Below are 25,527 nucleotides of genomic sequence, written 5' to 3'. Positions count from 1 at the left end.
GCTGAACACCGTGATTGATGAGCGGGTAGGTGGATTAGGTTTCGCGTCGATCTCTTAGAAGATCAATTGAGACTATTATTACTACTTGCGCAATTCAAGAATTTTTATGAAAATTGAAAAGGAAAATTCTTGAACACTTCCCCTCGCTGCTGGGCTCGAGAGAATCAAATATGGCTCTCGGGTTGTAGCCCAGTTCCGCGACAGCCCGCTTTAGACTCTCGAGGGTAGGAATCTTTTGAGAGAACCCGCTCCACCGGGTCTCCAGCAGCCCCTTTAGTTTATGAGCGGTCCGGTTTTGGGCAGCAAGCTCCTGGATTTCCGCCCTTTTTAAAGGGGGCGCCTCGGGCTCCCTATTCTTCTCCACACCCTTTCGTTTGGGTTTTTTGGGGCTAGGCATAAAAGCTTTCGCGGAATAGGAATAGCGAATGCAGGCACAAGAGAAAGGGCAATTTACCTTATGGGATGAATTCTGACAGCCCTTGCCGGGACGTTTTCTAACTTTAGGAGCACACATTGGCTAATTCCCGTCGAGTAGGTCTTTTGTCTAGATCTTCGCTTTATCTTTCTCACCCATACCACCCTATTTAGATTTAAGTGCACCGCTTGCTTTCTTTCAGAACCTCGCCTTTGAGAAGCGGGTTGTCTTTCGTCGGACTTATATATACCCGAAAGTTCGGCTAGAGCTAGCAGCTTATCCTATTGAACTTTTGAGGTTAACCTAACCGGCAACAGAAAGATGCCCTGCCCCTTTAATTGAAAGCGGGAAGCCGCAAGCGATGACTTATTCTCCTACGTAAATAGCTTTTGGAAATCTTACCCTTTTCTTTTATGTTCATCCGAAAAATAGAATTATTAAAAAGTGTGATTTTAATTAACACCCAACCTTCGACACAGGATAAAGGTCTCCCCGACTTCTTTTTATAGCTACTTTACTTTAGGTCGAGGTTCTGAAAGAAGAGTTGGCGAAGTAAACAATTCCATCTTCCAACAGTAGCTGCTAGTTCTCGACTCCGCTATGACTCTTATCGAATCCACTCCCGATGCCGGAACCGGTGCTCTGATCAGACAGGATCAGCTATTGATGCCAGATCCAGAGTCGCTCCAAGTGCTAGAAGGATTTTCCTCGCGCTGGCCAAGTCTAATCCCATTCATTACAAAACCAATAACCTTTGGCCTTCAACCCCAGCTCGCACTCGACATGATCTTTGACAATCATGAGTCAGGAGGGTCAGCCCAGAAAGAGACTAGCCGGCCGGCCGGGGTTTTGTCTCCGGCTCTTAGACTTATAGAAAGAAGCGAAATCCCGCCGCCTGAAAGCATGAGAGCATCAGCACTCGGCGAGTGCCTTGTCTGAGCACCTTTTTTTCTTAGAGAACAAGAGTTGGCTGTGCTTAGCATATTGGTCTGATCCAGTTGAGGATGAATTCCACCTCTGAGAGGAGGGAAAATAAGTCTTGAGAAGAAGATGTCTCCAAACACAAATTAATGGGTACGGACCTTCCAGCTCTTGATGAAATTCCTAGCTTTGTGAAGCGATCTTGTTCCAATAATGAAGAAGGTTTCGATCTGGCACATCTATCTTTATAATTCCCCAGGACTGAGTTCCACTTTCGATTGCTAACGATCAATTGACAAACGTAGGTTTCTGTAAATTCCGGCCCGATCGATTGATTGGTATAACGACCTACGGGGAAGTTATGTTTGTTCGTGCGGGGGGTGCTGTGCTCCTCTTCATTTGCTCCCGTTAACGACCACAAAGGCATACATAGAAGGCAGATGAGAGAAAGCGCTCGATGAACGATGATTGAAGATTGCAGCATCTTTTTTAGAAAGACATCATTATACCACTACATTTTAAAAGCAGAATTCGGCCAGCGCATCGACCTGGTACAAAATGGCCATCTTACTGAATCCGAAAGGTCGACTACGACAAAAACTCCGTTATTCCCCCCCTTTAAGAGATAGGGCAATCGTCCTACGAAATCTATGGTGGTGCTTTTCCCATGGCCAAGAAGGTATTGGGCTGATAAAGCCCCAACTTCCTGTTGGACGGCTTCGACGTGCTGCATAGAGCACACACACCCCGTCGCCGTTGGACATCTGCTTCTCGTATGGGGAAAGTTTAAGAGGGCTGTATTGAACATCTCACTGTGGTACGCGACCACTCGGTCGTCTTGCCATAACACGGCTCCCAAAGCATGAGCAGAAGCGTCCGTCTTGATTTCGAACGGCTTCTGAACGTCTGGCATGGCCAGAACCGGCCCTTCGCAGACTTTCTCCTTAAGTGCCCGGAACGCACGCTCTGGATCCTCTCCCCATCTCGAAAGGAAAGGTCTGTTTTCTTTTCTGGGCCCCGAGTAAGATCAACCGGGAGTCATTTTTTATGAATCTTTAGTGCGGAGGTAGTTGGTCATGCCGAGGAAACTCCTTACCTCCGCCAGCGACTTGGGGGTTGACCATTCCCGGACAGACTTCGTCTTCTCAGGATCTATCTTGACTCCGGATGAGCCGATGATGTGCCCCAAGTATACCAGCTCCCTCATCCCTTTTTGCTCATAAGTAAGCTCTTCTCCGTATGGGCTTTCAGCTGGTGCTCACGCAGAGCTTCTAGAACAGCCTCTACGTGTTTCAGATGCTCCTCCCAGGTATTGCTATAAACCAGATGTCGTCGTCGTAGACCGTGACGAATTCATCCAATCTAAATAAGGCCTAAGAACATCGTTCATCAGCCGCATAAAGGTTGCAGGTGCGTTGGCCTTACCGTAATAGGGCCGAATGGCATGACGACCCATTCATATAACTCTTGCCTTGTCTTTAACGCGGTCTTCCAACGCCTTCCACCACTTGCACTTGGTGGTATCCCGACTTTAAGTCTATCTTGGTGAAGTAACGGGCTCCCTTAACTAGTCAAATGGGAATCAGACATCTATCCTCGGCACTTGGCAAAGGATAGCGATTCTTTACTGTGATCTTGTTAAGGGCGCGAGAATCCTAATCCACGCACATGCGCCACGAGCCTTCTTCGGCACCAAGACCCTTTAGAGAGAGGGGCGAGGCACAAGAGGATGTACTGGGCCAACCATGACCCTTTTCGAGCAGCTCTTTGCCGCCGAATCTCCTCATTGGCCAATGTCGACGTCCTGTAACACCGTTGTTGGGTAAGACTGCTCCCTGTGTGAGTTCAATCGAGTGTGCTCCAAGCTGATACAGGCTTTAAATAAAAAAAGAAGCTACAGCTAAATGAAACCAAAGCTTGAAAGCTCAATTCCTAGCTGCTAGAGCTAAATCAAAGGCTACTACCTTAGCTGTTCTAGTAGCTCCTTTGATTTAGCGTAGGGAGGGTGGAAGCTCTATAGGACAACAGCTTTGGGCTATTTGGAAGCTATGCTATATAGGAAGAGATAGCAGCGGCTGGCTACTAGCTTTGCTTTTGCTATTAGCTCGTGCTAGTACTTTAGGAGAGGAGCAACTATCTTGCTTAGGGAGGTATTTAATATCAAAGAATTTCGGATCCTAGATAGCTTAGTAGCTTAGGAGCAGAGCAATTCAATAACTTTAGGAGCCATTTTCAAGCTGTAGAATAGCAAAATAGCCTTGCTTTATTAGCTGTACAACCAAGCAGGCAAAGCTAGTAAGGCCCGCGCAATTACCTTGCAGAACTATCCTTGCTGCTAGAGCGAGCGCAAGAAATAACTTGCGCGAGCAAGTATGATATAAATTGCACTCGCTCAAGCTAAAAGAGTTTTAGAGCAACATTTGCGAAGGATTAATAAATGGACTGCTTTATTGTACCGGTAAGCCCTGCTTATCAATGCAATAGTTTCGGAGCAAGCTATGTGGTTCTACACCAAATAAATGGCTCCTAAAGTGAAGCAGCTACTAGAAAGAAAGTAGTCGCCGCTAAGCAAAGCTATTCTATTTTTGTTGAAGGCTCCTAAAGCTATGGAACCTAAGCTCATAAGTAAGAGCCGCAGCAAGCTAGTAGCCGCTCGCTATGTTATTCGACGTTAAGGCAAGCTATTGTGAATTGTTCCTAACCAAAGAAAGGAGAGATATAGATTACGTTCATCTCATAAGTTCCTTTTCACTCCTAAATGAGAGCAAAACTAAACGAGAAATTCATAACTCCTAGCGCAAAAGAGTAGCCGCTGCGATGCCTATGCTATTTGATTTCCTATATAGCTTGGGGGGGCCACGCGCAAGCTCCTATCGCAAAGCGCAAAGTAAGTAGCCTTTTTGTTTCTATAGCTTCAAAGCCGCCCCCTACCCTATGATAAAGAAAAGGAACTCAAGGGTTTACGGGTACTCAATTTCGGCTTATAGAGCTTCTTTTTCGCCCTATGCTAAAGCAAAGCCCTATCCCGCCTATGCCTATGCCTCAAGTAAATAAATATGCTAATAGCAACCGCGCGTTGTAGCAGCAAAGAGGAAGGAATTTTCTGCTGCTAAAAGAAGATAGGGAGGTTTCCAATACCAAAGGAGTGAACTTCACTAGAAAGGCTAAAGGCTATAGAAGTACATCACTAGTTTCTATAAAATGAAAGAAATGAAAAAGGCGAATCATAGTATATAGAACGCCCGGTTACTCCCATCTCCTCTTACTTACGCATTTCCAATCAAATCATGATCCCATCTCGATCAATTTCGCATTGATCAAGGCGGGCATTTCCATCCATTTCTATAGAGTAAGGGGGCAGCTCGCGGAGCTTTCTCTCCTGAGAAAGGGCTTTTTCTAGAGCGAGAGGTGAGTAAGGGGGGGTTGTTGGCTAGCTCGTGCAATCAACGAAAAAATACTTCGCGTTAGTAAGCTAGCTTTGTAAGCCAAGCAAGCCAGGTTCTCCGGGCACTACGGTAGGACGTGGATCGATCATGACGAGAATGGACTTCTTCGTAATATAATAGAAGAGTCACAGTCCAGTTCCCCGGGCTTTCTCCCTTCTCGACCAGACGAGGGAGATATTCATTCCATTCAGGCGGGTAAGGGCTTGTGTGTTCCCCCCCGGTCGGGTCGCAGGCGAAAACTGGCAAAGTTCATCATTCAGCGGCGGGGTGTTCATAGAAAAGAAGGCGTCGCCCAACGAATGGCAGATTTGGGTGGAGTCTCGCTCTATAGATAGAGGAAGAGTACGCGCGCTAGCGCGCTACGGCTTACGCAGTTGATCGGATCAGATAGCCCTTCGGGCAACCCCGGCACATCAAATTCCATTCCGATCAACAACTTGGAGGTATGGCTGAGTGGCTTAAGGCATTGGTTTGCTAAATCGACATACAAGAAGATTGTATCATGGGTTCGAATCCCATTTCCTCCGGCACGGAAGTGAAACGGGCGGGCGAAATTACGTGAGAGAGAGAACCTCTTGGTGGAGTCCAGTCCCTGGACGGCTCTCGGTTATTGAGCATGGTTGAGGGATTAGGCGGCAAAGAGCTGCTCGAAAGCTTGACGAACAAGCGAAAAAGCCTATCAATTCTTTTCTTTTTAGTTTAGGGTTTTTCCCTTACTGGTAAGGTAGGGCGCTATTCGATGAAGAAAACAGACTTTAGTCAAGTGGTAAGGTAGTTCAGCTGGTTAGAGCAAAGGACTGAAAATATCCTTGAAGAAAACAGACTTTAGGAAGGTGGTTCAGGTAGCTCAGCCGGTTAGAGCAAAGGACTGAAAATCCTTGTGTCAGTGGTTCGAATCCACTTCTAAGCGGGCGAAGGGTCCAAAGGCCGGGAGCGAGCCGGATTTCAAAATGAAAGTTAAAGAGTAAGCCAAAAAATGTGAGCGCTCCTGCACTATAGGCTTTTTTTGGCGTCGCCCTATCTTGCTGTAGGCAGATAAAAAAGCGGTTGATCGCTCAGATTGGTTCTCGCGTCCCTGCGCCCAAAAGGACGGGCGAGTTCGGTTTGAGTGTTCATCGATCGGGTGGATCTATATGCTCCGGGGTGGTGAGACGAGGTGTAGCGCAGTCTGGTCAGCGCATCTGTTTTGGGTACAGAGGGCCATAGGTTCGAATCCTGTCACCTTGATGTGACGCGAAAGATCATCAGAAAGGATACAACCCCTTTCTCTTTATGATCTCCTAAAAAATAGGATACAATTATGCCAGTCGTAAAAAGTAATGCTGTTCTGCAGGAGCTACCAGTTCGTCCGGATATCTTATCGCAAGTATATGAATCACCTAATTTCATTTCCGGGTCCGTTTGTATCCCGGGTGAAATTATGGATCCTAATACTATATCAGCGCTATCGAAGTTCAATAAGTTTTTGCTTGTGCAGCGTTATGAATTCTTTAATGGAACTATACAACCAGATTACATACAATTGATGCAAGGAGAGTTGGACATGACTACTTCAATTTCTCCACTATTATTCCCCGCGAAGCTCAGCTGGATGCTGAATCGGGAATACCAGAAGTGGTATATAGATTATGCGAAAGGTCTGGATATAGATGTACCATACCATGACTGGTATGTCAGTCAATTCGGTAGTTTCGTTCAATCTCCGTTTGAGCCCCTGTATTATCAACCGTCTTCAATTATTTGGTTTAGTATTATAGCAATTCTAGCTATCGGAATATTATGGCGTAACAATAGAAGGAAGTCTCGGGAGTCGTTTGGCACCTCGATGTCGACTCATCACATCCTGGGGTTGAAGAAGGTCCCAAGGGTTCGGTTGTTCGCCGATTCAAGTGGTACGTGAGTTGGGTTTAGAACGTCGTGAGACAGTTCGGTTCCTATCTACCGTTGGTGTTAAAGGGAGAACTGCGAGGAGCCAACCCTAGTACGAGAGGACTGGGTTGGGCCAACCTATGGTGTACCGGTTGTTATGCCAATAGCAGCGCCGGGCAGCTAAGTTGGTATGGAAGAACTGCTGCGCCGCGGGAAATCCTTCTCTATACAAGTTCTCGGACGAGGTTTTTGAACAGAACTTCGATAGGCGAGAGGTGTAAGCACCGCGAGGTGTGAAGCGATCTCGTACTAAACGAAACAACTTTCACTTTCCATAACCAAAATGAAAGAAAGTAAACCTCTTCCTGCAATTGCGGTCAGTCTCGCTACCTCTTTAGTTGCCGCCCCCTACTTGCTCATTCGCAATGACTACCACAAGAAACGAGTTACTTGCTTAGTCACTCGGGGCTTATGCCCTCCACGACTTTCTTCTCTTATGGGGTCTCGAGGACTTCATTTCGCTGCCAGCCCCAGTCAGCAAGCTGAAAAAGTCCTTTCTCCTTTCTCTAATAACGAATAAGGTCAGCTTCATAGCTCCAACCTATACAAGGGGCTGTCGCCGCCGCTTACTAAGCGCTGGTTCTATCCCGGCCAAGCAACCAAAGCCGGGGACCTAGGTGGGAATAGTGAAAGAAAGAGAAGGGGAAGAAGCGGGGTAGAGGAATGGTCAACTCATCAGGCTCATGACCTGAAGACTGCAGGTTCGAATCCTGTCCCCGCCTAATCACTTGAGAGACTTTCGTCAGTCCTGCTCGTGAGATCTTCGACGTCAGAGAGTTTTTATCGAGAAACCAACGACCAAAGTGCCTAGCCATGTGTAGACCGAAATGGTCTCGCGAAGCCGGTAAACGTTTGGCTAAGATCCTTTCTGAAAGCTCGAGAGTACACTAGAGAAGAAGGATTAAGTTAGTGTTAAGTGAGTGAAAGCTGACGATACTATTACCGGGTAAGTCTTTTATGGTCCCAGGAAGGCATATTGAAGGTGTGCGGGTAACTGCTTAAGTTCTACAGAAGGAGCCCTCAGTGCTAGAAGGTGGTGGCAACGCTTTCCGTTCCCCAAGATTTAAAAACTGCCTGCTCCCCGAAACTGCCAGCTAGATTAGCTGCATTAGCCGTAACCAGTGTGCTTCGCCTTCGGCAGCACACCTGCTCGATTAGCAACAAGTGTATACCACTCGTTCGCTGACTCCTTGCTTTATTAGCAACTCCAGCAACAGGAACGGGAACAGTAGATGCTACACTGACTTGATTAGCAGCTTGAACTCCAAAAGAAAGAAAAGAAAAGAACTCTCCTTTCCACCCCAAGCTACGCACCTTTGAGTTCTCTTGTCTTGTACCCGAAAAGGCTTCTTTCTTCTGAGGTTCTGAAAGACGTCTAATGAGCGAACAACTAGTCTTTACAACCTTGTACTATTATTAGTTCGCTAAAACAACTATTCGCTAAGCTACTACTACTATTCTTTCATTACAGCTAGCCTAGTAAACTACTATTCTTTACAGCGCCTAGTATCCGAAGCAAGCTATCAAGCTAGTCAGCTAGTCGAATCCGGTCGATAACAGGATTCTTGCAAAGAGAAAGCGCTGGCCGATTTGCTCTTTCTTCCTCTACCGACATAGAAAAGAAAACTAGGATCTGAAGTCAAGTCTCCTCCAGTGCTTGGTTCATCAACTAGTTCTATTCAAAGCAAGACATCCGAACCATCTCAGGAATCCCTTATTCCTTCTTTCTTCATCCTCTCCATCGGCAACAGCATCAGCAACAACGGGGTACAAAACTGCACCTACGATGGGGACATTAACAAGAGACTTGAAACAGGGTTACAGCACCGGATTGGCAATGAGAAGGAATTCGCTCTAGCTTGCAGGACTTATGCTCCTACCCATGCTAATCCTTACAGCAAAAAGACTATTATGCGGTATCCGAATCAGCTGCTATAGAGGCTTTCAGGTTTGCTTCTGCATCTTCAGCTCAGGGAAGCAACAGCTCATTTCAGTGTCGGGGATTTATTCTGCAAACCTTCCTACTTAACGGGGAACTTCACCTGAAACCTTTACCTTCATAGCTTTCCCCTTCTTCTAACCATTGGCTCACACCAACAACCGGCACATGCTCTACACCAACAGACAGACTTGCTTGACGGCCATCCTTCGTTTGCTTTTACACGGCCGTCGAGAAACCGCCCCTTTTACAGCTAGGTTCTGAAAGAACTATGGTATGGCCGGGAAACTGCTTAGCCACGTTATAACACTAGAAAATCTAACTACATCTTTTCAGAGGGATACGGGACAGAGCAACTCGAAGTGAAGTAAACTGGTGTAACTAGAACACTGAAGCTTTCAAGCCCTAAGAAAGAGTCCCATTCAAGTTCCTGCTCCTAGAGAAGGTAGTACTCGATTGCCTTTCCTTCTTCTTCCCACTAAACGAATCCCCGCGTTTGAGTAGAAGTGCCTTCCTATCTTCGCCCTCTAGCCTTCCATCTTCACTTTCATTTTCGCGGGATTTTAGGCTGCAAGTCCATTTCCGCTCGTAGATGGGATCTCAAATCGGACAAGTTAGCGTTTTCCCGGGATTTTTGCTTGTTTTGGATTTCTCTTCCTAAGGCGGCATCTCAATGTGATAAAAAGACCCAAACCCCGTGTTTTAGGCTTGTTTTTGAGTAGAAGAAAGGAAAGTAATTTCGTGAAATGGGATTCGTAGCCAGCAAGCAATAGCATCCTGTTGTTATAGAAGAAATTCAATTTCATAAAAGAAAGAAGGACTTGGTAAAAATTATCCTTTCATAAATAAAATTATCTTTAACGATAAATAGATAAATAGAAGGGTGGGAAGGTGGAGGTTGTTCGCCGATTCAAGTGGTATGTGAGTTGGGTGATAATAGGTCGTTTTTCATTTGAATTTCTCTGACATTCTACGTTCCCGAAACGGATCCTATCAAATATTTCACATTTTCTATGATCATCTCTATTTCAGGTATTCGGGGAATCCTCCTTAATAGACGAAATATTCCTATTATGTCAATGCCAATAGAATCAATGTTATTAGCTGTGAATTCGAACTTTTTGGTATTTTCCGTTTCTTCGGATGATATGATGGGCCAATCATTTGCTTCATTGGTTCCAACGGTGGCAGCCGCGGAATCTGCTATTGGGTTAGCCATTTTCGTTATTACTTTCCGAGTCCGAGGGACTATTGCTGTAGAATCTATTAATAGCATTCAAGGTTAAACACATGACTCCTAGAGAGTTACCAAAATACGAAGTTATCTTCTCCTTTCGTTCTCAAAAGAAGAGTTTGATCCTGGCTCAGAAGGAACGCTAGCTATATGCTTAACACAAAAAAATAGATTTGAGATTCAGTAAGTCAGTCGGTGGATGCTTTCTTTTTGTAAGAATAAATCCCGGTGAAGTACGTGCTGAGCGGGCGAAAGTTTTGCTTTCTCGTTATTCGTGGAGGGGTCGCGGAAGAATTGAATTGGGTTCGACTCCCATAGCCCCGATGTGACGAAAAAGACTGATTCAACGAGATACGCCGTGCCTGCATTAAGATTTCAAACTTGTCGTCTACTTTCAGGAAATGTTTGGAACAGAGAACTTACAATAATACAACGCCGCATTCTCCGAAAATTGAGAAACAAGAAGAGATCTATTAAGAGAAAGATTTATTCGAGAGAAAATATTAACAGTTACATCCAATCACAAACTACACGAAAGTTGCCCCTTTTTCATGGAGATTTACCCATCACAGAGATGCACAGAGGAAGAGAACGAACTTCATATATCCCTTTTCTACTCAATCCAGAAACAAGATCGGACGTTATTCCGGTTCGTCTCCGTTTTCGTGAAACTATTCCTCAAGCAAGGCAGCCGATAAGTCATCGAAAGGTTTGTGTGAATAATGGAATGGTAAGCATTACTCATTTTAAAGTGTCCCGCGGTGATATAATATCTTTTCTTGAAAATGACGCGAGAGCCCGCGGTGAAGAAATAAGGAGATCCTTCTATATCGAAATCTCAGTTGAAAAAATAATAGGCAAATTCCGGGATCACCCGGTAAGAATGTGGAGAAGAACCAAAACAGAATGGTTCCGCCTACTCAAAACTAAGAGGGGATGCCGCCTACTACTAAAAGACCGGTTTTTGCAACATACGGATAAAATTGCTTCTTACCCCTATTATTATAATACGATTACCCATTATATTAGATACACGTATCTAGTACGACTACAACGATTCCTTTTTATGTTGCTTATGGCCTACTTTGTTCTTACCTCTCTCTTTATTATTTTTATAAATATGGCAGACCTCTTTCCCTCAATTAGGGAAATGCTAATACCCTCCCTTTCGTCAGTTCAACAGCCCCTTTGTGTTTTTCCAAATGAGCCCGATTGCGAACTTCGGCTCGGGCGGCTGCCGGAACAGCGCCCACTTCTTGATGGTGCAGGACCGTCATCTTCCCACCAAGGAGGAGGATCACAGGTCCGAAATAGCGGCCTTGAAACATCTATACAAAAGCGCATTTTTAGCCTTCAGCCTGATTTGAAACAAGACCCCCTTTGCCCGTATCTATTAGGACATTCTTCCGTTGATTATTGGAAAGAGGTGAAGGAGGCCCTTTTAAGCAACTCATCTCAGAGAGAATATTCTCGTTTACTGCAATTCGAGGCGAGGGATCTCGAAATGCGAGAACTTAAAAACGAATGTTCTTCTCTCTTTCACTCCATCTTATCTGCTAATCCAGACTTGGCTAACAAAACGCCATACAAACCGCAAGAAGTCTTTGATGACTTTCTTGATGCTTATCGGGACCGCATTGAAAAAGAAGTGGGGCTAGGGCCTGTCATAGAAAAGGACAAGCAAGAACTCCACTTTTTACATTCTTTGAAGAAAACCCTAAAAGAAGGGAGCTCAGCGTATACTTTTATAAAAAAACAAATTTTTGGAGACGGGACGGGGTAAACTTAACGGTACGAATAATAAGAATTTTTCCTATACCGAATGCCTAATTTCTAGATTGATAGAACTACATAGGGTCTGATTCTTCTGAATAAGATGATATGTAGGTAGTTCGGTTTCTAGCCGGGTGCGACCCCCATAAAGCGTTAGTAATCGGGTAAAGTAAACAAAAGTCACGATCAGAAGTCAATTTAAAGTCTATGTAGGTGTGGTCTAGACCGGTGTCCATCCAGCTTCAACTTCCCTTTGGCCTTGAGTATAGAAAAAAGGTGCGAGTAACCAGCTATCCCCTTTTTTTTTGTAAGCAAACCTGCATGCTACTGTTGTTTTGCTTCTCCATTTCCAAGCAACCAAATTCCTATCTGTAACCATATAAATGACGAGTATGAATTACGAACTTCCTTAGACCCTTCCTCATCCCTAGTGCTTGCTATAGTGGTTGGTCGGGGGGTTTGGTTATCGCGGGCACTACTTCCACTTGATCGCTTCGTACTCCACATTCGATCAGCGAGAAAAACTATAGGCTAGAAAATATATCTTCGTCCTGACCTGGCATACACATAAATCAAAGACCATCATGACTGAAGACTGCATGACGAGAGGAGAGGTTTAGCGCTTCTTTCTTCATAGGGGGGCGAAGAATAAATGTGTCCAGCACGAACCAAGATCAATAGATTGAGCCGCAATTGACATAAACCTAGACGTTTCAATTTATCGTTACCAATAGAAGAACGAAGTCCTGGGAAATTAGAAAGCCAGATCGAAACCTTCTTCATTTCATTATTCTTATTGGAACAAGATCGCTTCGCAAAGCTAGGGATTTCATTGAGAGCTGCGAACTTTGATCTTGAATGCTCAGGTACGGTGTTTACTAATCGTACTATCAGTAATTAAGAACCTAACAGAACTTCACACAAGGTCTCTCGAGCCTTTATTCTAAATATCTAATCATTGACCCATGGGAGGATGGGTCACGAACGGGTAGAATAGTCATTATCTGAAAGCGGGAGTAAGGGAATGATGCTTGTTTTGGATCACCATTTTATTATCTTTTTTATTTTCCCCCTTTCATCGATAAAATCCACCTATCAACCCTCCTATCATCGTTTAGCGGATCAACTTTTAGTATTGGCGTCTCATCATTTCATCCGAAATATCTTCAAAGATATAAATCCTTCTTTCATCCTTCATAGACTTTACCTTCTGGGTAGTCAATTTCCGATGAGAATGCACTAAGGTTGATTGATGATAACTCCGCATCAAGTCTACCTTCCTGAAGTTCCTTCCCTTGTTGAGTGAGTTCCTCCTCGTCCCAAGTCGTCTTTTCCAGGTTCTTTGCTAGCCGCTAAGGGTCAATTATTTCTCCTCAAGTGAGAAGGCGTGAAATCGTCTCGGAAGAAAGAGCGCTTAAGCTAAGCTCCAATTAGGACTCTAAGAATAAGAAGAGCCTAGTTCCTTGAAAGGATGAGTAGACGAAGGAGAAGAGAGTCAGCTTGGTTCATGACTTAGGAATATGAATTAGTATGCATAGGCTCTTCCTTGCGTCATTACTCTTATCCGCCGTACCCTTATTATACTACACCTACGCTACGATGAAGCCGGAATGAATTCTAGAATTAGCTCTGCTCAGAAGAAGCTCTTGCCACTTTCGGTCGCAGCGGAAGGGGCGACTGAGGGTTAAATGATTCTAGTCTTTCCGGCTAAGGAGCGACTGGATTAGCCAACTACTTAAGAATACAATACCATAGCTCGGCAACTGATGAAAGAAGGAGCTTATAGCTACCGACCGCTCAAAGCAGTCTAGCCGCTCTGCGGACTTCCTGGAAAGCTTAGTAGAGAGGAAAGAGTCTAACGAAGAGAAGCCAAGACCCATATCGAGCAAAGGAGAGCGCTTCTGCCCTTTCCTAATTCCTATCTTATAAAACACCATTTCAATTCCGAGCTCAAAGCAACTTTTGACTTCTTCCTCCCCCTTACTACTTGATACTAGGAGAATCAAAGTTGCTTGATTGCTTGGTCCGACAGGGTCTTCAAGGGCTAAAGGCTTAGTAATAGTAAGCTTCTCAACCCTGGTACTGGTAAGGGTTTACTTCGTCCCAGGCCAGGTCGTTGCTCGTTGCACGGTAGGCGGCTTTGAGGAAAGGTATGAAGTGTCACGTCACTCGCCCTTTAATAGTGAAAGCAGGAGAGGATGGATGGGTTGACGTCGTCGTTAAGGTTCAGAGTTGGAATGATGTCATGAACTTCCATTTTCGGGGAAGAGGCAATAAGGCTATCTGGGGAATAAGATTGGTTGGCAACTCAAAATTTTATTATATTATCTTTCTTTCCCACCTCAACAGAAGAAGCCGAAACCGGGGAAGGGGCATACCAAGATCGGATCGCATAAAAGGATTGGAAATGCTGCTCCGAGCGAAGGTAGCCGACTAATTAGAATAGGACTCCATAGGCGGTTACGCTACATTCAAGCCTATACGTAGTATAGAAGCGGCAAAGAACAGCCGTTGGGACGAAGAAGACTAGTACATTTCTTTTGTTTGCGAGTGATCTTGCACAAAGAAAGCCAGCTCTGATGACAATGCAGGGGCTATGGTGTCGTAGAACTTGTTATTTGAGAAAGCCAAGTTTGAAAGGTTCAGTTCCGGACTGGACAGACTGATTGAGAGACAGACACGCGCACCTCCTTTCATTGCCATTATCTGCCTTTCTATCTTGGCTACCATGCCCGGGAGAGACTGGGAGAGCTTTCTTGCTTACAGGAGTGGAACCGAGGCAGGGCTAGTTGCTTGGGATTACTTGCTAGCAAGAGGTAAAGCTCATACAAGGTATGGCAAAAGCAATAGTAGTTATCCGGAGACTGACGGTCCTTCGTAGGCTTTGACTATGATTCTCCCGCGCACCTTTCTATAGTATAATAGCATAGCAAGTATATGCTTCTAAAGCTATACAGTATAGTAGCAAGTATTGCAAAGAAACCGTTGCTAGTGACTGTATGATGCAAGAGACTCTACCTGGTAATAACCCGTATTTTCTCTCTCTAGCTGCTGCAGTAGCAGGCACGTATCGAAGGAGAAGAGGAGGAAGAAAGACAAGCAAGACAGGTGCAAATGAGAAGGAGGCTGTTCTCAAGACAAAGAAGAAGATCCTAGAAGGAATTCCCGGTGCATGTCTTCTCGAAAGCACTCCCAGCCAGGGGATATTTCCAAGATTCTGACGGGAATTCTACTCTATCTTATCTGACTAGTCTGGCTTTGAATCAAATCCATTCTATGGCTAAAATTGAGCATTATATCGCAAGAATAGCACTCCATAGGTGTGTTAGTTACATTCAAGCCTAAACGCAGAATATCGGCTAAAAGAGCTGCAAAACTAGCTACTTCTACTTCAGAAGAACATCAAGCAACCGTGTAGGACACCAAGTGCGAGCGCAGATGAGTTGTGTGGAGGTTAATGAGTTGGATAGAGTCTAATGTGCCCTACACTCATCATATAGAATAACGATCGACAAGTCCAGAGTGTGCTCTCAACTCGACTTGCTGCTGCATTAGCTACACGAAAAGAAATATACAAAGCATAGCTTGACTCCTTATAGAGCATAGCACTGGCCAATCTCTATACCTAAGAGTTGTTACAACCTTAGCGAAGACTTGCCAAACTCAGTCATACAAGATCTCGTCACTTTGAGTGGGTTCTTGCTATGTACACCAAGCCTCGAGGTCACAATGCATTAGAATTGTGGCTTGGCAGAGTGAGCTTTCGCTTCCTTATCTTCGAGGTTTCATTATCTCCTTCCTTCTTCCGTCTAAGTGAGAGTGGTTGAACCTACCTAGACTAGCCTTTTCTTTGGCGAAGGGAGCTTGTGACTAAGCGTCTATATCGCAATTCCTGTAGAAATAAATTTTTCTGTAGTAACAAGGCTTGTTCAAAGAAAACCACGTCCAGCGTGAGGAACCGGGTAACCAAAGTCACGATGAGAATAACGGGAGTTCGCTGGGCACTATCCTTCCTTTTTCTCCAGAAGTGTGCTGGTTCGAATCCAGCTCGTGACAAGGGCTTTTTGGTCATATCCGTTGGTATTGCTGTTACGGCTTAGGCTGCTCCTGGTCTTCCGTGAGTTTAGTTAAGTTTCTCCATTTGGTCTAACTTGCACCGCAGAAGGAATGAATGGATTATCTTCTTTTCTTTTAAGAAAGAACTCAGGGCTCTTCCCATGAACTACAGACTTTTGTGACCCAGCCTCTGGACATCTTCCAATACCTTTTATTGATTATTTGGTCAATGGAGCCCCAGTCGGTGTGTGCAGAGGAGGAAAAGACAAAGATTCAGCAACAGCTGATTCAGCCTAACCAGGAATTTCTTTCATCACAAATTGACTAGCAAAAGCAGATTCTTCCTACTGGGACTAACGCTACTGGGGTGGGACTGCCCCTAAGGCAACTTAATTTCTAAGAACCGATTCCGCCCTTTATTACACAACAGATTCTTCCACTGGGAAAGTAGCCAGGAAGTAATCTGTACTTGAATCTGGCCCTTCCCATTCTGCCTTTGTAACTCCTGACTCAGCATAAAAAGGAATCTAAGTAATAACTCACTTTTGAGTTGGAGGCACAAGGAAACTAGGAAAGAAGGAAGGAAACTATTTGACTTTAAGAAAAGAGTCTTCCCCTGTGAATGCAGATTCAATAACAACAGAGTCTTCCGATTCTTACCTTGAGGCTGTGCCTGGACATTTTGACTTAGACTTATTATGCCGATTTCGTATCCGCCCCTGAGCTTGATGAGTCTTTTCTTTCAAATATTGAGTAACTTGTAGCAAGGGAATCCCGGGTAAGATGGTTATATAAGATGTTGTACAAGTGGTCTCGACTGAGTTCCGGCTGAGGAGAGTTGCCTACATACCTTCCGTGAAGAAGGATCAAGTCGAGTGTAGGTCGATCCACATTGTTAGGGGTATTGGGGTCGCAACAGAGCGGAGCGTTGCTAAAGTAGGTGCGCGCTCTGCCCGGGTACGAGAGGCTCATGACATTGTGCTTCTCCTAAAAAAGGTAAGAAAAGAAGATGGCAATGTATCCAGCTCTTATATACGTAACCGGTTGGTTACGGCTGAGGCCTATATTCGCGGTTCGTAGGTGGGTTCGGGTGGAGGTGGTGGTATAGGGGGAGTCGGGAAAGAATACTGGTTACAAGTAGAGCCTTGGTTCGTTCTTTGGTTATTTACCATAAATGGACAAATCGAAAGAAGCTCTTACGGAATTGAGATAGACTGGGATCAGACCTTCGTCCCAGCCAGAACTCGATCTACGGCGGAATCCCTACTGTCCAGAGGCACTTAAGGCAAGGGCCATTCGGATCTATCTATATCTATATAAATAGATAGTGGCAATTCCCCCTCTACACCAGGACACCAATAAAAGAGTGGAATCGTAGTAAGGCGGGCTACTGATGGGACTGAGTAAGTTCCGAGCTTATTCGAGAACATCGTCGCAAACAGCCTTACTTAGCCCTAGCTGGATTCGTGCAGCCAGCTGAATAGGCTCTTCTCTTTGCAAGAATTAGCTCTTCGAGAATGCGCTGCAAGCCTAGGATTCGTATCATCTAGCGTAGAATCCCAATTGGCGGAATTGGCTCTGGATTCTCTTAGGTTCTTGGCTTTCCTTTTTGAGAAGGTAAAAGAATCAAGGTATGAAGTCGCTTATTATAAGCTTTTGGACAGAACTTTGGAACTTTTAGAATATCGGCTTTGTTGCTTGCTCTTCACACGCCGCTGCTTTGTTAACAACAACCAGCCGAGCCGTTGAGACTCTCTTTCTCAAGCCAGCAGCATACCTTTCAGAACCAAAGTGACCCTGCGGCAAATCAACCAACGTCATGGATGGTAACTAAAGATCGGAATAGAGATCCAGTGCGAGCTAACCGAATTTACCCTGCTGCTATTGAACCGACTAGCTGAGCTACCTATGAAGCTACCGTCTCTGCTGCTGGTGCTGGTGTAGTAACCTTATTAGAGAGGAGCTTACCACGTGAGTTTACTCTGGACCTTCTACTTTCCTCAAGCGGGCTGATGAGGCCTGCTATGAAAAGGGATAGAAAGTCACTACGCCTAACTAGGTACTCCTATGGCGATATACATGCCATCTGGATACGACCCAAGAATCAACCATGATCTATCTTCCTAGTACTTTTGTCTTAGTACAGTTGACTCTCTTAGTTATAGTCCTTGTTCAGTTAAGATGTAAGGGTACGGTCATTACGCAGCAAGAGATCTTCTCCCCTGGCCTGGAATGGAATGGGCGCGTATGGTAAGATGAGATACATCCTTTGGGCTTAAGTCGATCCTAAAAGAGTCTCCTCGATCTGGATACAGAGGCTGCATCTAGGTAGAAAGAAAGGCGGTTTTCAATCAGTCAAGAAAGGCTATGATTCATCTGCAATGAGTTATCTTTTGCAAAGTTCTAAGCTCACTGCTGAAGAGAAAGACTCACTCAATGTCTTTGGTCAACATACGTTGGAAGTTTTACTCATCCATGTGTTAAGTGTCTTGTTTAATTCAGTGGAATCAGATTCAGTCATTCGTCTATCGACTCTAATAGATCGTCTAGATACTACTGTGCGCTCTCAGATCCAATTATTAAAGAATCGCAAATCTAGGTATGAACAATCCATATCTACTGCTAAAGCTGGTGCTCCGAAACCGAATGTTAATGAGTTGCCGAAAAGGACCTTTCATTTTGGTAATGAATTAGCTTCATTCTTGGAAATAAGGGATTTGATAGAAATATCGACTATTGGGAATATTGAAGATGAACCCATCCGTAAGAAAAATGGAGAATTTTATTTAGCTAAACCTTATTACGTACACTGCAAAATCCCCGCATCCGATTTACCTATAAGGTTTAGTTTACCCATGGTCTGCAAACCAGAAGATTGGCAAAGTATTCTCCAGGATAATAAAAAGCCTAAGTATCTATCAGATCTAAGGGGTGGTTATTTAAGTAGTTTAACTGCGGATGTAGATGAGCGTTACCGCTTGTTAAGCTCAAAGAACCTAGATAATTTTTATATCGAATTACATGAGAATTCTTCCATTGAATTATGTGGTATCATGAATAAACTACAAAGTCAACCATTTAAGGTAAATAGCTCTTTCTTGTCATATATTCGTACCAATGAGTCTCTATTGGTTGAGCAGGGTTTAATACTACCAAGTTTTCTATCGAAATTGAAAATTAAGGATATTTATGAGAAATTGAAGAAGTTGTATTATTCATATCATTTCTCAAAGAGTGTACGCCTTGCCACCTTATTGAAAGAATTGATGAAACTCATCCAGCGTGCAGGCTATGAGCAATACATATTGAAATTAGCAATAGCCTACGAGGGCTACCGTTTTTATTTGCCAGCTTTTATGGATTTCCGAGGTCGAATTTACCGCAGTGGTATTTTACATTTCCACGAACGTGATCTAGCCAGAAGTCTGGTCATCTTTGCAAAAGAAGACGTTCAAAGAACCTCGAATATCAAAGATTCCTTTTTTTGTGCAGCATCCTTCCTTTACGGATCTTTCGAGAATAACAAGGCTGCTGTGGAATGGTTTGATAATAATATGATAGAAGCTTTGCGAGTCTCTTCTAATGATGAATTAACCCGATTAGCTTGTGATGCGAAAAAACCATTACAGTTTCTGTCATGTCTTGTTGTATTTAAAGAGTATTTAACGACTCAAGTCGTACAAGTTATAACATCTCATCCTATAACCCAGGACGCCTCCGCGAGTGCTTATCAGCTAATGAGCTACTTTTTATTAGATAAAGATCTGGCTAAGAATACAAATCTTATACAACGGCCGGGTGATTCCAATATCCAAGATATTTATGAATACCTTCTCGAGGAAGTGCAAGTCTACATAAATGAGACTAAGAAATATCAAAATGATTCACTCATTCTTTTTGTAGGTAGTAAGCTGACGCGTAAGATAGTGAAAGGAATCTTTATGCCTATGATATATGGGAAAACAATAATGAGCGCGGGTATCTTTCTGCAAGAGAGTTTCTCTTTCGATCTGGGTAAGCGCCAGAACGCCGTGGCTCAAGTCTTTTATGACTTCTTTAAGGAGAAATATTCTAGACTGAATTGCTTGATGAATATGATCCAAAATATTGGTTGGTTCTCATCAGAGAGGGGTCAACCAGTTTGCTATAAAGTGCCATTATTTACAACAATACAAGATTATCGAAAATCATCTGAGACTCATATATGGGTCTACTCAAAAAGCACACATTCGAGGAAAAAGGTAACTCTCTCAATACCTTCGGAGGAACGAGATAGTCGAAAAACGATGTCATCAACCTTCGTCAACTTCATTCATCAAAAGGATGCCCGTCTCGCTATGAGTGTAGTCAATTTCTTACTCTCTGATTCTTCTACCCCTATCTACACAGTTCACGACAACTTTCTATCAACAGCTGACTGTAGCTCTATATTGCCGTTGTTTTATACCTACGCCTATAAGGAGATGGGTCCACCTCTTTTAGTGATCAACGAGTTCATCTATATGAATTTAACCAAACCAGGTTACCATGATCCAGAAAAATTTAAAAAAGTTATTCCTTCTCGGGAACTCGAATCTCTCTTAAATAATTGTATTCCAGCTGAGCTTAGGAAGAAAAACAATCTTTGGAATAAAAAGAAAACAATTATAGTGAATGCATATAATACCTATATTAATGCTGTATGCGGTCCTATCGATAGTGATACAACAAATGCATCTGTAGCCACCCTATTAGCCACCAGATATGAGGCTCATGAGCAAAAGTGGAATTCTTTCAAAAAAGAGCTTTCCGATCTATATTGTTTACAGTATTAGCATGTTAGTCAAAAAGGGGGCATACAAAAGGGTTCATACAACCCGTTCATACTGTACTACATACAAAAGCCGTTACTTCGATTCTGATCTATTCTATACGCGTATTCGTCATACAACATATGCTTCTCCACATCCTTTTTTGATTCAAGCTGCACATGATATAGACCCGGGCTTCACCGTTCTGGAAATCGTCTTAATAATCAACGCTATTTTCGATCTTCTAATTCGTTATGTCTTCTCATCGGTAGAAGGATATTCCAAATTCCTTATTACCTTGACCCTAATTGATAAGGATGGTAAGGATATTACATATACTATATGTGATGCAATACCATTGACTCCACTAGATGGTAGCGCGTTCTTTCCTTATAAGGAACTATTTCGTTATATCTATAGGGCTGTTATCCAAGTTTTTGAGAAATACAAAGGTGCTATCATTACAAAAATAGCCCTGCGTATCTTTCTAACTGGTCAAAATCTTGAAAAACATCTCTCATCAAAAGATGAAATCATAAAGGTACTTGATACCCTTTTAGAGGATCTTTCTCATGATGATAATGGCTACAATTCAGACTGGGACGGTAGTGATAATGGCAACAATGTTGGAAACAACAACGATAGCAATAACAGTGTTGGTCTTCTTTCGTTGGTTTTAAACGACAAAAGAGATGTAAAACCCCCTGTTGCTAAACCTATTTCGAATAAGAAACGTACTTATAATAGTAATATATCACAAATCCTTTCTTCAAATCCAAAAGTTGTTAGACCCTTTATGGTGGCCGATATTGAGACAATCCTTATGAAGGATGATACGGGGATGGAAGTGCAGACTCCATACGCAGTAGGTTTACTGGTGGTTCTACCTGAAAAGGAAGTGGATAAAGCTGATATTATGACTTTCTATAGCGAGTATTTTCTTTACAAAAAATTCTATTCATCCTTCAAAGATAGGAGCGATAAGATCCTATATGAGATGGTTAAACGGATTGATGTAGTAGCTACTAAACAGTATAAGACAGCGTTGTCTATATACTTCCATAACTTATCACGATTCGATGGAATAATCTTGCTTAAGCACTTAATCTGTCATCATCCATACTACATAATGAAACCTCTGATTCGAAACCATCGAATTTACGAGATCAAAGTCTACAAAAAGATGCAACAAGAGGTGGATGAAAAGATGGTTGATAAGAAAGGTGTTCTGTTATTCTCCTTCAAAGATTCGTTAAATCTACTTCCTGGAAAACTGGCTACCCTGGCACAGAGCCTGTGTCCGGATCTTGGGGGTAAATATGATTTCGATCATGAGCAACTCAAAACTGTGGAAGATCTCTCTCTTAGGGAAGAAGAATTGCTTGAGTATTTGAAGCAGGATGTGCTTCTACTTGGAGGAGTGTTGAAAAAAGCTCAAGAGATCATCTTGAATCTCTATAATGTGAACATAAATACAGTCTTGACCATATCATCCCTAGCTATGAGAATCTTTCGTATTCAATACTATGATGCTTCGTCTTTTCCAATCCACATCCCAAACGTGAATGAAGACAAATTCATCAGGAAGGGCTACTACGGAGGTCATGTTGATGTCTATAAACCAAGAGGTGAGAACTTGTACTACTATGATGTGAACTCTCTCTATCCCTATGTGATGCAAGAATACCCAATGCCTGCTGGTAAACCAACCTGGAATGGAGATCTGAGGAAGAAGGATTTAGACACCCTCTATGGATTTATTGAGGCTTTTGTGAAATGCCCGGATTCTATCAAAAACCCATTTCTACCCTATAGGGAAAAGGTTAATGGATCTCTCATCTTTCCAACAGGATACTTTGTAGGTGTTTACTATAGCGAGGAGTTGAAATATGCTCGCGATTTGGGCTACACCATCTACCCTCTACGTGGCTATCTCTTTAAGAAGACGGAAAGCCCTTTCAAGACCTTTGTCAACGATCTATATAATAGCAGGTTAAAGGCTAAGAAAGATGGGAATGAAGGAATGTCTTATGTTTACAAAATCCTTATGAATTCTCTTTACGGCAGATTTGGTATCAATCCAAAAATGACTATTACCGAGATCTGCGATCAAGATTGTTACAATCAATTAGTAAGAAAGGATACTTTCATAAATGGGGACAAACTGAACGAAGATACATACGTAGCGAATTTCAATAAAGATTGTTCAACAAATAGTTGGGACCCGCCTAAGAATGCTGCAGTCCAACTAGCAGCGGCTATTACAGCATGTGCAAGGATCCATATGTATCCATATATAGCAAGAGAGGACTGCTACTACACAGACACAGACTCTATAGTTCTTGGTAACCCACTCTCAGATGATATGGTATCTTCTTCAGTCTTAGGTAAATTGAAGCTAGAAGATCAAATAGCGTGGGGGCTCTTTTTAGCACCTAAAACCTATTGCTATACTACAATTGATGGTAAAGATGTAGTAAAACACAAGGGTGCAGCAAAACATTTTGTTGACATTGATTGGTATGAAAACCAATATGCTAATAGAAAGAACGAGAAAAGTGTACCGTATTCGACTCCCTTTGGTGTTGATTGGAATCAACTTCAGATTGTTAAGAAAACTACGAATCTTGCAATGAATGTGGATGTCGGTACCAAAAGGAAAGTGGTATACACTGAAAATAATGTTTGGTTGGAGACCACACCCTTTAAAGTGGAAAACTTAAAAGACTGCTCAAATCAGGACTTGAGATACATTATCAAGAAAATCAATAATGAGAAAGATTCTAATGAAAGCCTAAATACCACGCCTGAAACATATCAGAGGGATGCTGACAGAGATGATCATAGCTCAGACAATCATTCAGACTCTAGCCCTGGTTACGGCAGTTCTAATGAAAGCAATGATAATAGCAATAGCTCCGGTAGTGATTCAGACTCTGGCAGTGACAATAAGAATGAAATCATACCTCCTATAGATGATAAAGAAGATGAGACTACTAAGACTTCTGATAACCATTCTTCAACTAGCAGTGGATGGGATAAAGTTGTAAAAGAACTTAGAAGAGAAAGAGAACAAAGAGAAAGAGAAGCCACTGATGAAACTAGCACTTGTGAGCCTACTTCTACCTATGCACCTACTGCAAATGATTACACTACAGCGCGAGACATAGATGATTATTCTCAACATGAAGCCTGTACAACTGATTCTGACACCTACTATGATAGAAGTGCGCGGGATAGAAATGATTCTAGAAGAGAGAACGAACAATATATCATAAACCTAATCGACCGCGGAGAAGATCAAGAAAATGAATTGATTGAATACTATGTTATTAGAATGGAGAACAAAGATAGAGTGAAAGAGATCTGGGATCGAAAAGCAAAAGCAGAAGAAATGCTAAGCAAACTCAATTCAGACGATGTAGTAAACCCTAGATTAATCAAGCATTGGAAATCTGACATCAGATGTGCAAACCGGGCCTATGCTATCTTTAAGACCCAGAAGGACATCAGGGAAGGTAAGACAAGAGTAGAAGATATTACACTATCCAACTGGTATGCTGGGGATTATTCTGCTGATATTCCTTATCCCTATGATCCAGACGTTCAGATACTTCTTGAGAAATTCAAGGATAAAGATAAAGCACAACACGTATGGGTATGGAAAGAGAGAACCCATATGGAGCTAAAAAGAGAAGCAGAGAAGGGAGATAACGCTAACCTTAGACTTTTGATGTTGTACAAATATCGTATAGCATGTGTCAACGTCGCTTACTCTAAATACATGGAAAGAAAAGAAATGTATGGAGACGAAAGACTCGAATCGCTAGCTGACTTCCTGCCTACGTATGATGATTATGAGAGCAATGGAAGCTACTATGATAGCAATGGAAGCTACTATGATAGCACTTCTTCTACTAATTCCATTGATGCGCGGGAGCGGGATAGAAATGATTCTAGAAGTGAAAGAGAAGAAAGAAAAAGAGAAAGCACTGATGAAACTAGCACTTGTGAGCCTACCTCTAGCTCTGGCAATGAGAGCTCTGGTGGCAACAACACTTCTTCTATTACTTCTGATGCCCGGGAGCGGGTGCAAGAACGAATCAAAGACCTAGATGACCCATGACCGAGATCAATGTTGTTGAGTCTGAGGTCTATGGCAATGGCAGAGCGTGAGAAACGAGAAGCTACTAGAAGGGCTCACAAATTACCTTGATTTATCGAGCTCTTGATTCTATGGCTAGAATTGAGCGTTATATCGCCATTATGATAACACATGGGTGTTACGCTACATTCAAGCCTAAACGTAGGATGTCAGCTAAAGAAAGCTACCATTGGAACGAAGAAGAGCATCAAGTATCGCTCGCTGTCAGGTAAGGCATAAAAGTTGAACGTCATATCCGAGTTTGGGGTACAAAGTGCATTTTTTCCAACAACAAGTCCCGATTGCCCTATCTCTTAAGCTCTTAAGAGTCGCATTTGGCTATAAACACCGAACTACCTACATATCCTCTGATTCAGAAGAATCAGACCCTCTGTAGTTCTATCAATCTATAAGCCGATTTAACAAGAATCCGCGCTCGGGAAGATGAAGGGTAGGATGGAGGGGAGGTACCGGGCAATCAAAGAAAGAAGCCAGCTTAAAAGCACCCTGGTCGAAGCAAAGCTCATGCGATGAGGGGAAGAGATGACCAGCAGATTTCAGCACAGGGTAGACAGTGGTATGGAGGTCAGCAGGGACAGTGGCGTGGACAGAATCAGAATAGGGGGAGGTCAGTCAGCTTATGGTCGAAATCAGTATGGAGGTCAGAGGCAGAATCAGCAGTTTCAGCAGCAGCAGCCTAGACAGTGGCAGAATCGTCAACAGGGGCAAGGCCGTTATTCAGTGTATGGGGGCAATCCTAATATGATTCCAGTTGCTCCTTGTGCTACATGTGGTGGACATCATCCGGGGAAGCCTTGTTATAGCGCTGTTGAATACAATAAGAACTGATATTAGAGTTCTATTGGTCTTGTGAGCGTAA

General features: G+C 43.2%; 10 protein-coding genes and 4 non-coding genes across 14 annotated transcripts; 10 read left to right on the top strand and 4 right to left on the bottom strand.

Annotated features, from left to right (window-relative positions):
• Positions 1-94: 94 nt before the first annotated feature.
• Positions 95-514, bottom strand: orf139a (hypothetical protein). The gene has a single exon. The coding sequence runs from the start codon at positions 512-514 to the stop codon at positions 95-97; it is 420 nt and encodes a 139-aa protein (YP_010185174.1).
• Positions 515-1,015: 501 nt separating this feature from the next.
• orf112a (hypothetical protein) lies at positions 1,016-1,354 on the top strand. Its single transcript has one exon. It carries the CDS (start codon positions 1,016-1,018, stop codon positions 1,352-1,354), a length of 339 nt encoding a protein of 112 aa, YP_010185173.1.
• A 37-nt stretch (positions 1,355-1,391) lies between these two features.
• Positions 1,392-1,820, bottom strand: orf142a (hypothetical protein). The gene has a single exon. The coding sequence runs from the start codon at positions 1,818-1,820 to the stop codon at positions 1,392-1,394; it is 429 nt and encodes a 142-aa protein (YP_010185172.1).
• Positions 1,821-1,847: 27 nt separating this feature from the next.
• On the bottom strand, positions 1,848-2,249 carry orf133b (hypothetical protein). Its single transcript has one exon. It carries the CDS (start codon positions 2,247-2,249, stop codon positions 1,848-1,850), a length of 402 nt encoding a protein of 133 aa, YP_010185171.1.
• A 2,972-nt stretch (positions 2,250-5,221) lies between these two features.
• tRNA-Ser lies at positions 5,222-5,309 on the top strand. Its single transcript has one exon. It is a non-coding gene; the product is annotated as a tRNA-Ser (tRNA).
• A 309-nt stretch (positions 5,310-5,618) lies between these two features.
• On the top strand, positions 5,619-5,692 carry tRNA-Phe. The gene has a single exon. It is a non-coding gene; the product is annotated as a tRNA-Phe (tRNA).
• A 242-nt stretch (positions 5,693-5,934) lies between these two features.
• Positions 5,935-6,009, top strand: tRNA-Pro. The gene has a single exon. It is a non-coding gene; the product is annotated as a tRNA-Pro (tRNA).
• A 73-nt stretch (positions 6,010-6,082) lies between these two features.
• Positions 6,083-6,682, top strand: orf199a (hypothetical protein). Its single transcript has one exon. The coding sequence runs from the start codon at positions 6,083-6,085 to the stop codon at positions 6,680-6,682; it is 600 nt and encodes a 199-aa protein (YP_010185170.1).
• Positions 6,683-7,360: 678 nt separating this feature from the next.
• tRNA-Met lies at positions 7,361-7,433 on the top strand. The gene has a single exon. It is a non-coding gene; the product is annotated as a tRNA-Met (tRNA).
• A 2,187-nt stretch (positions 7,434-9,620) lies between these two features.
• On the bottom strand, positions 9,621-9,926 carry orf101a (hypothetical protein). Its single transcript has one exon. The coding sequence runs from the start codon at positions 9,924-9,926 to the stop codon at positions 9,621-9,623; it is 306 nt and encodes a 101-aa protein (YP_010185169.1).
• Positions 9,927-10,458: 532 nt separating this feature from the next.
• On the top strand, positions 10,459-11,667 carry orf402a (hypothetical protein). Its single transcript has one exon. The coding sequence runs from the start codon at positions 10,459-10,461 to the stop codon at positions 11,665-11,667; it is 1,209 nt and encodes a 402-aa protein (YP_010185168.1).
• A 6,427-nt stretch (positions 11,668-18,094) lies between these two features.
• Positions 18,095-20,527, top strand: orf810a (hypothetical protein). The gene has a single exon. The coding sequence runs from the start codon at positions 18,095-18,097 to the stop codon at positions 20,525-20,527; it is 2,433 nt and encodes an 810-aa protein (YP_010185167.1).
• orf1390a (hypothetical protein) lies at positions 20,457-24,629 on the top strand. Its single transcript has one exon. It carries the CDS (start codon positions 20,457-20,459, stop codon positions 24,627-24,629), a length of 4,173 nt encoding a protein of 1,390 aa, YP_010185166.1.
• A 561-nt stretch (positions 24,630-25,190) lies between these two features.
• Positions 25,191-25,496, top strand: orf101b (hypothetical protein). Its single transcript has one exon. The coding sequence runs from the start codon at positions 25,191-25,193 to the stop codon at positions 25,494-25,496; it is 306 nt and encodes a 101-aa protein (YP_010185165.1).
• The last annotated feature ends 31 nt before the right edge of the window (positions 25,497-25,527 follow it).

This window comes from Apium graveolens, mitochondrion (genome assembly GCF_009905375.1).
Source record: "Apium graveolens strain L.+W99A mitochondrion, complete genome".
NCBI classification, from domain to species: Eukaryota; Viridiplantae; Streptophyta; class Magnoliopsida; order Apiales; family Apiaceae; genus Apium; species Apium graveolens.
The sequence above is the reverse complement of the archived record's forward strand: the minus strand, read 5'-3'. Positions and strand labels throughout refer to the sequence as shown.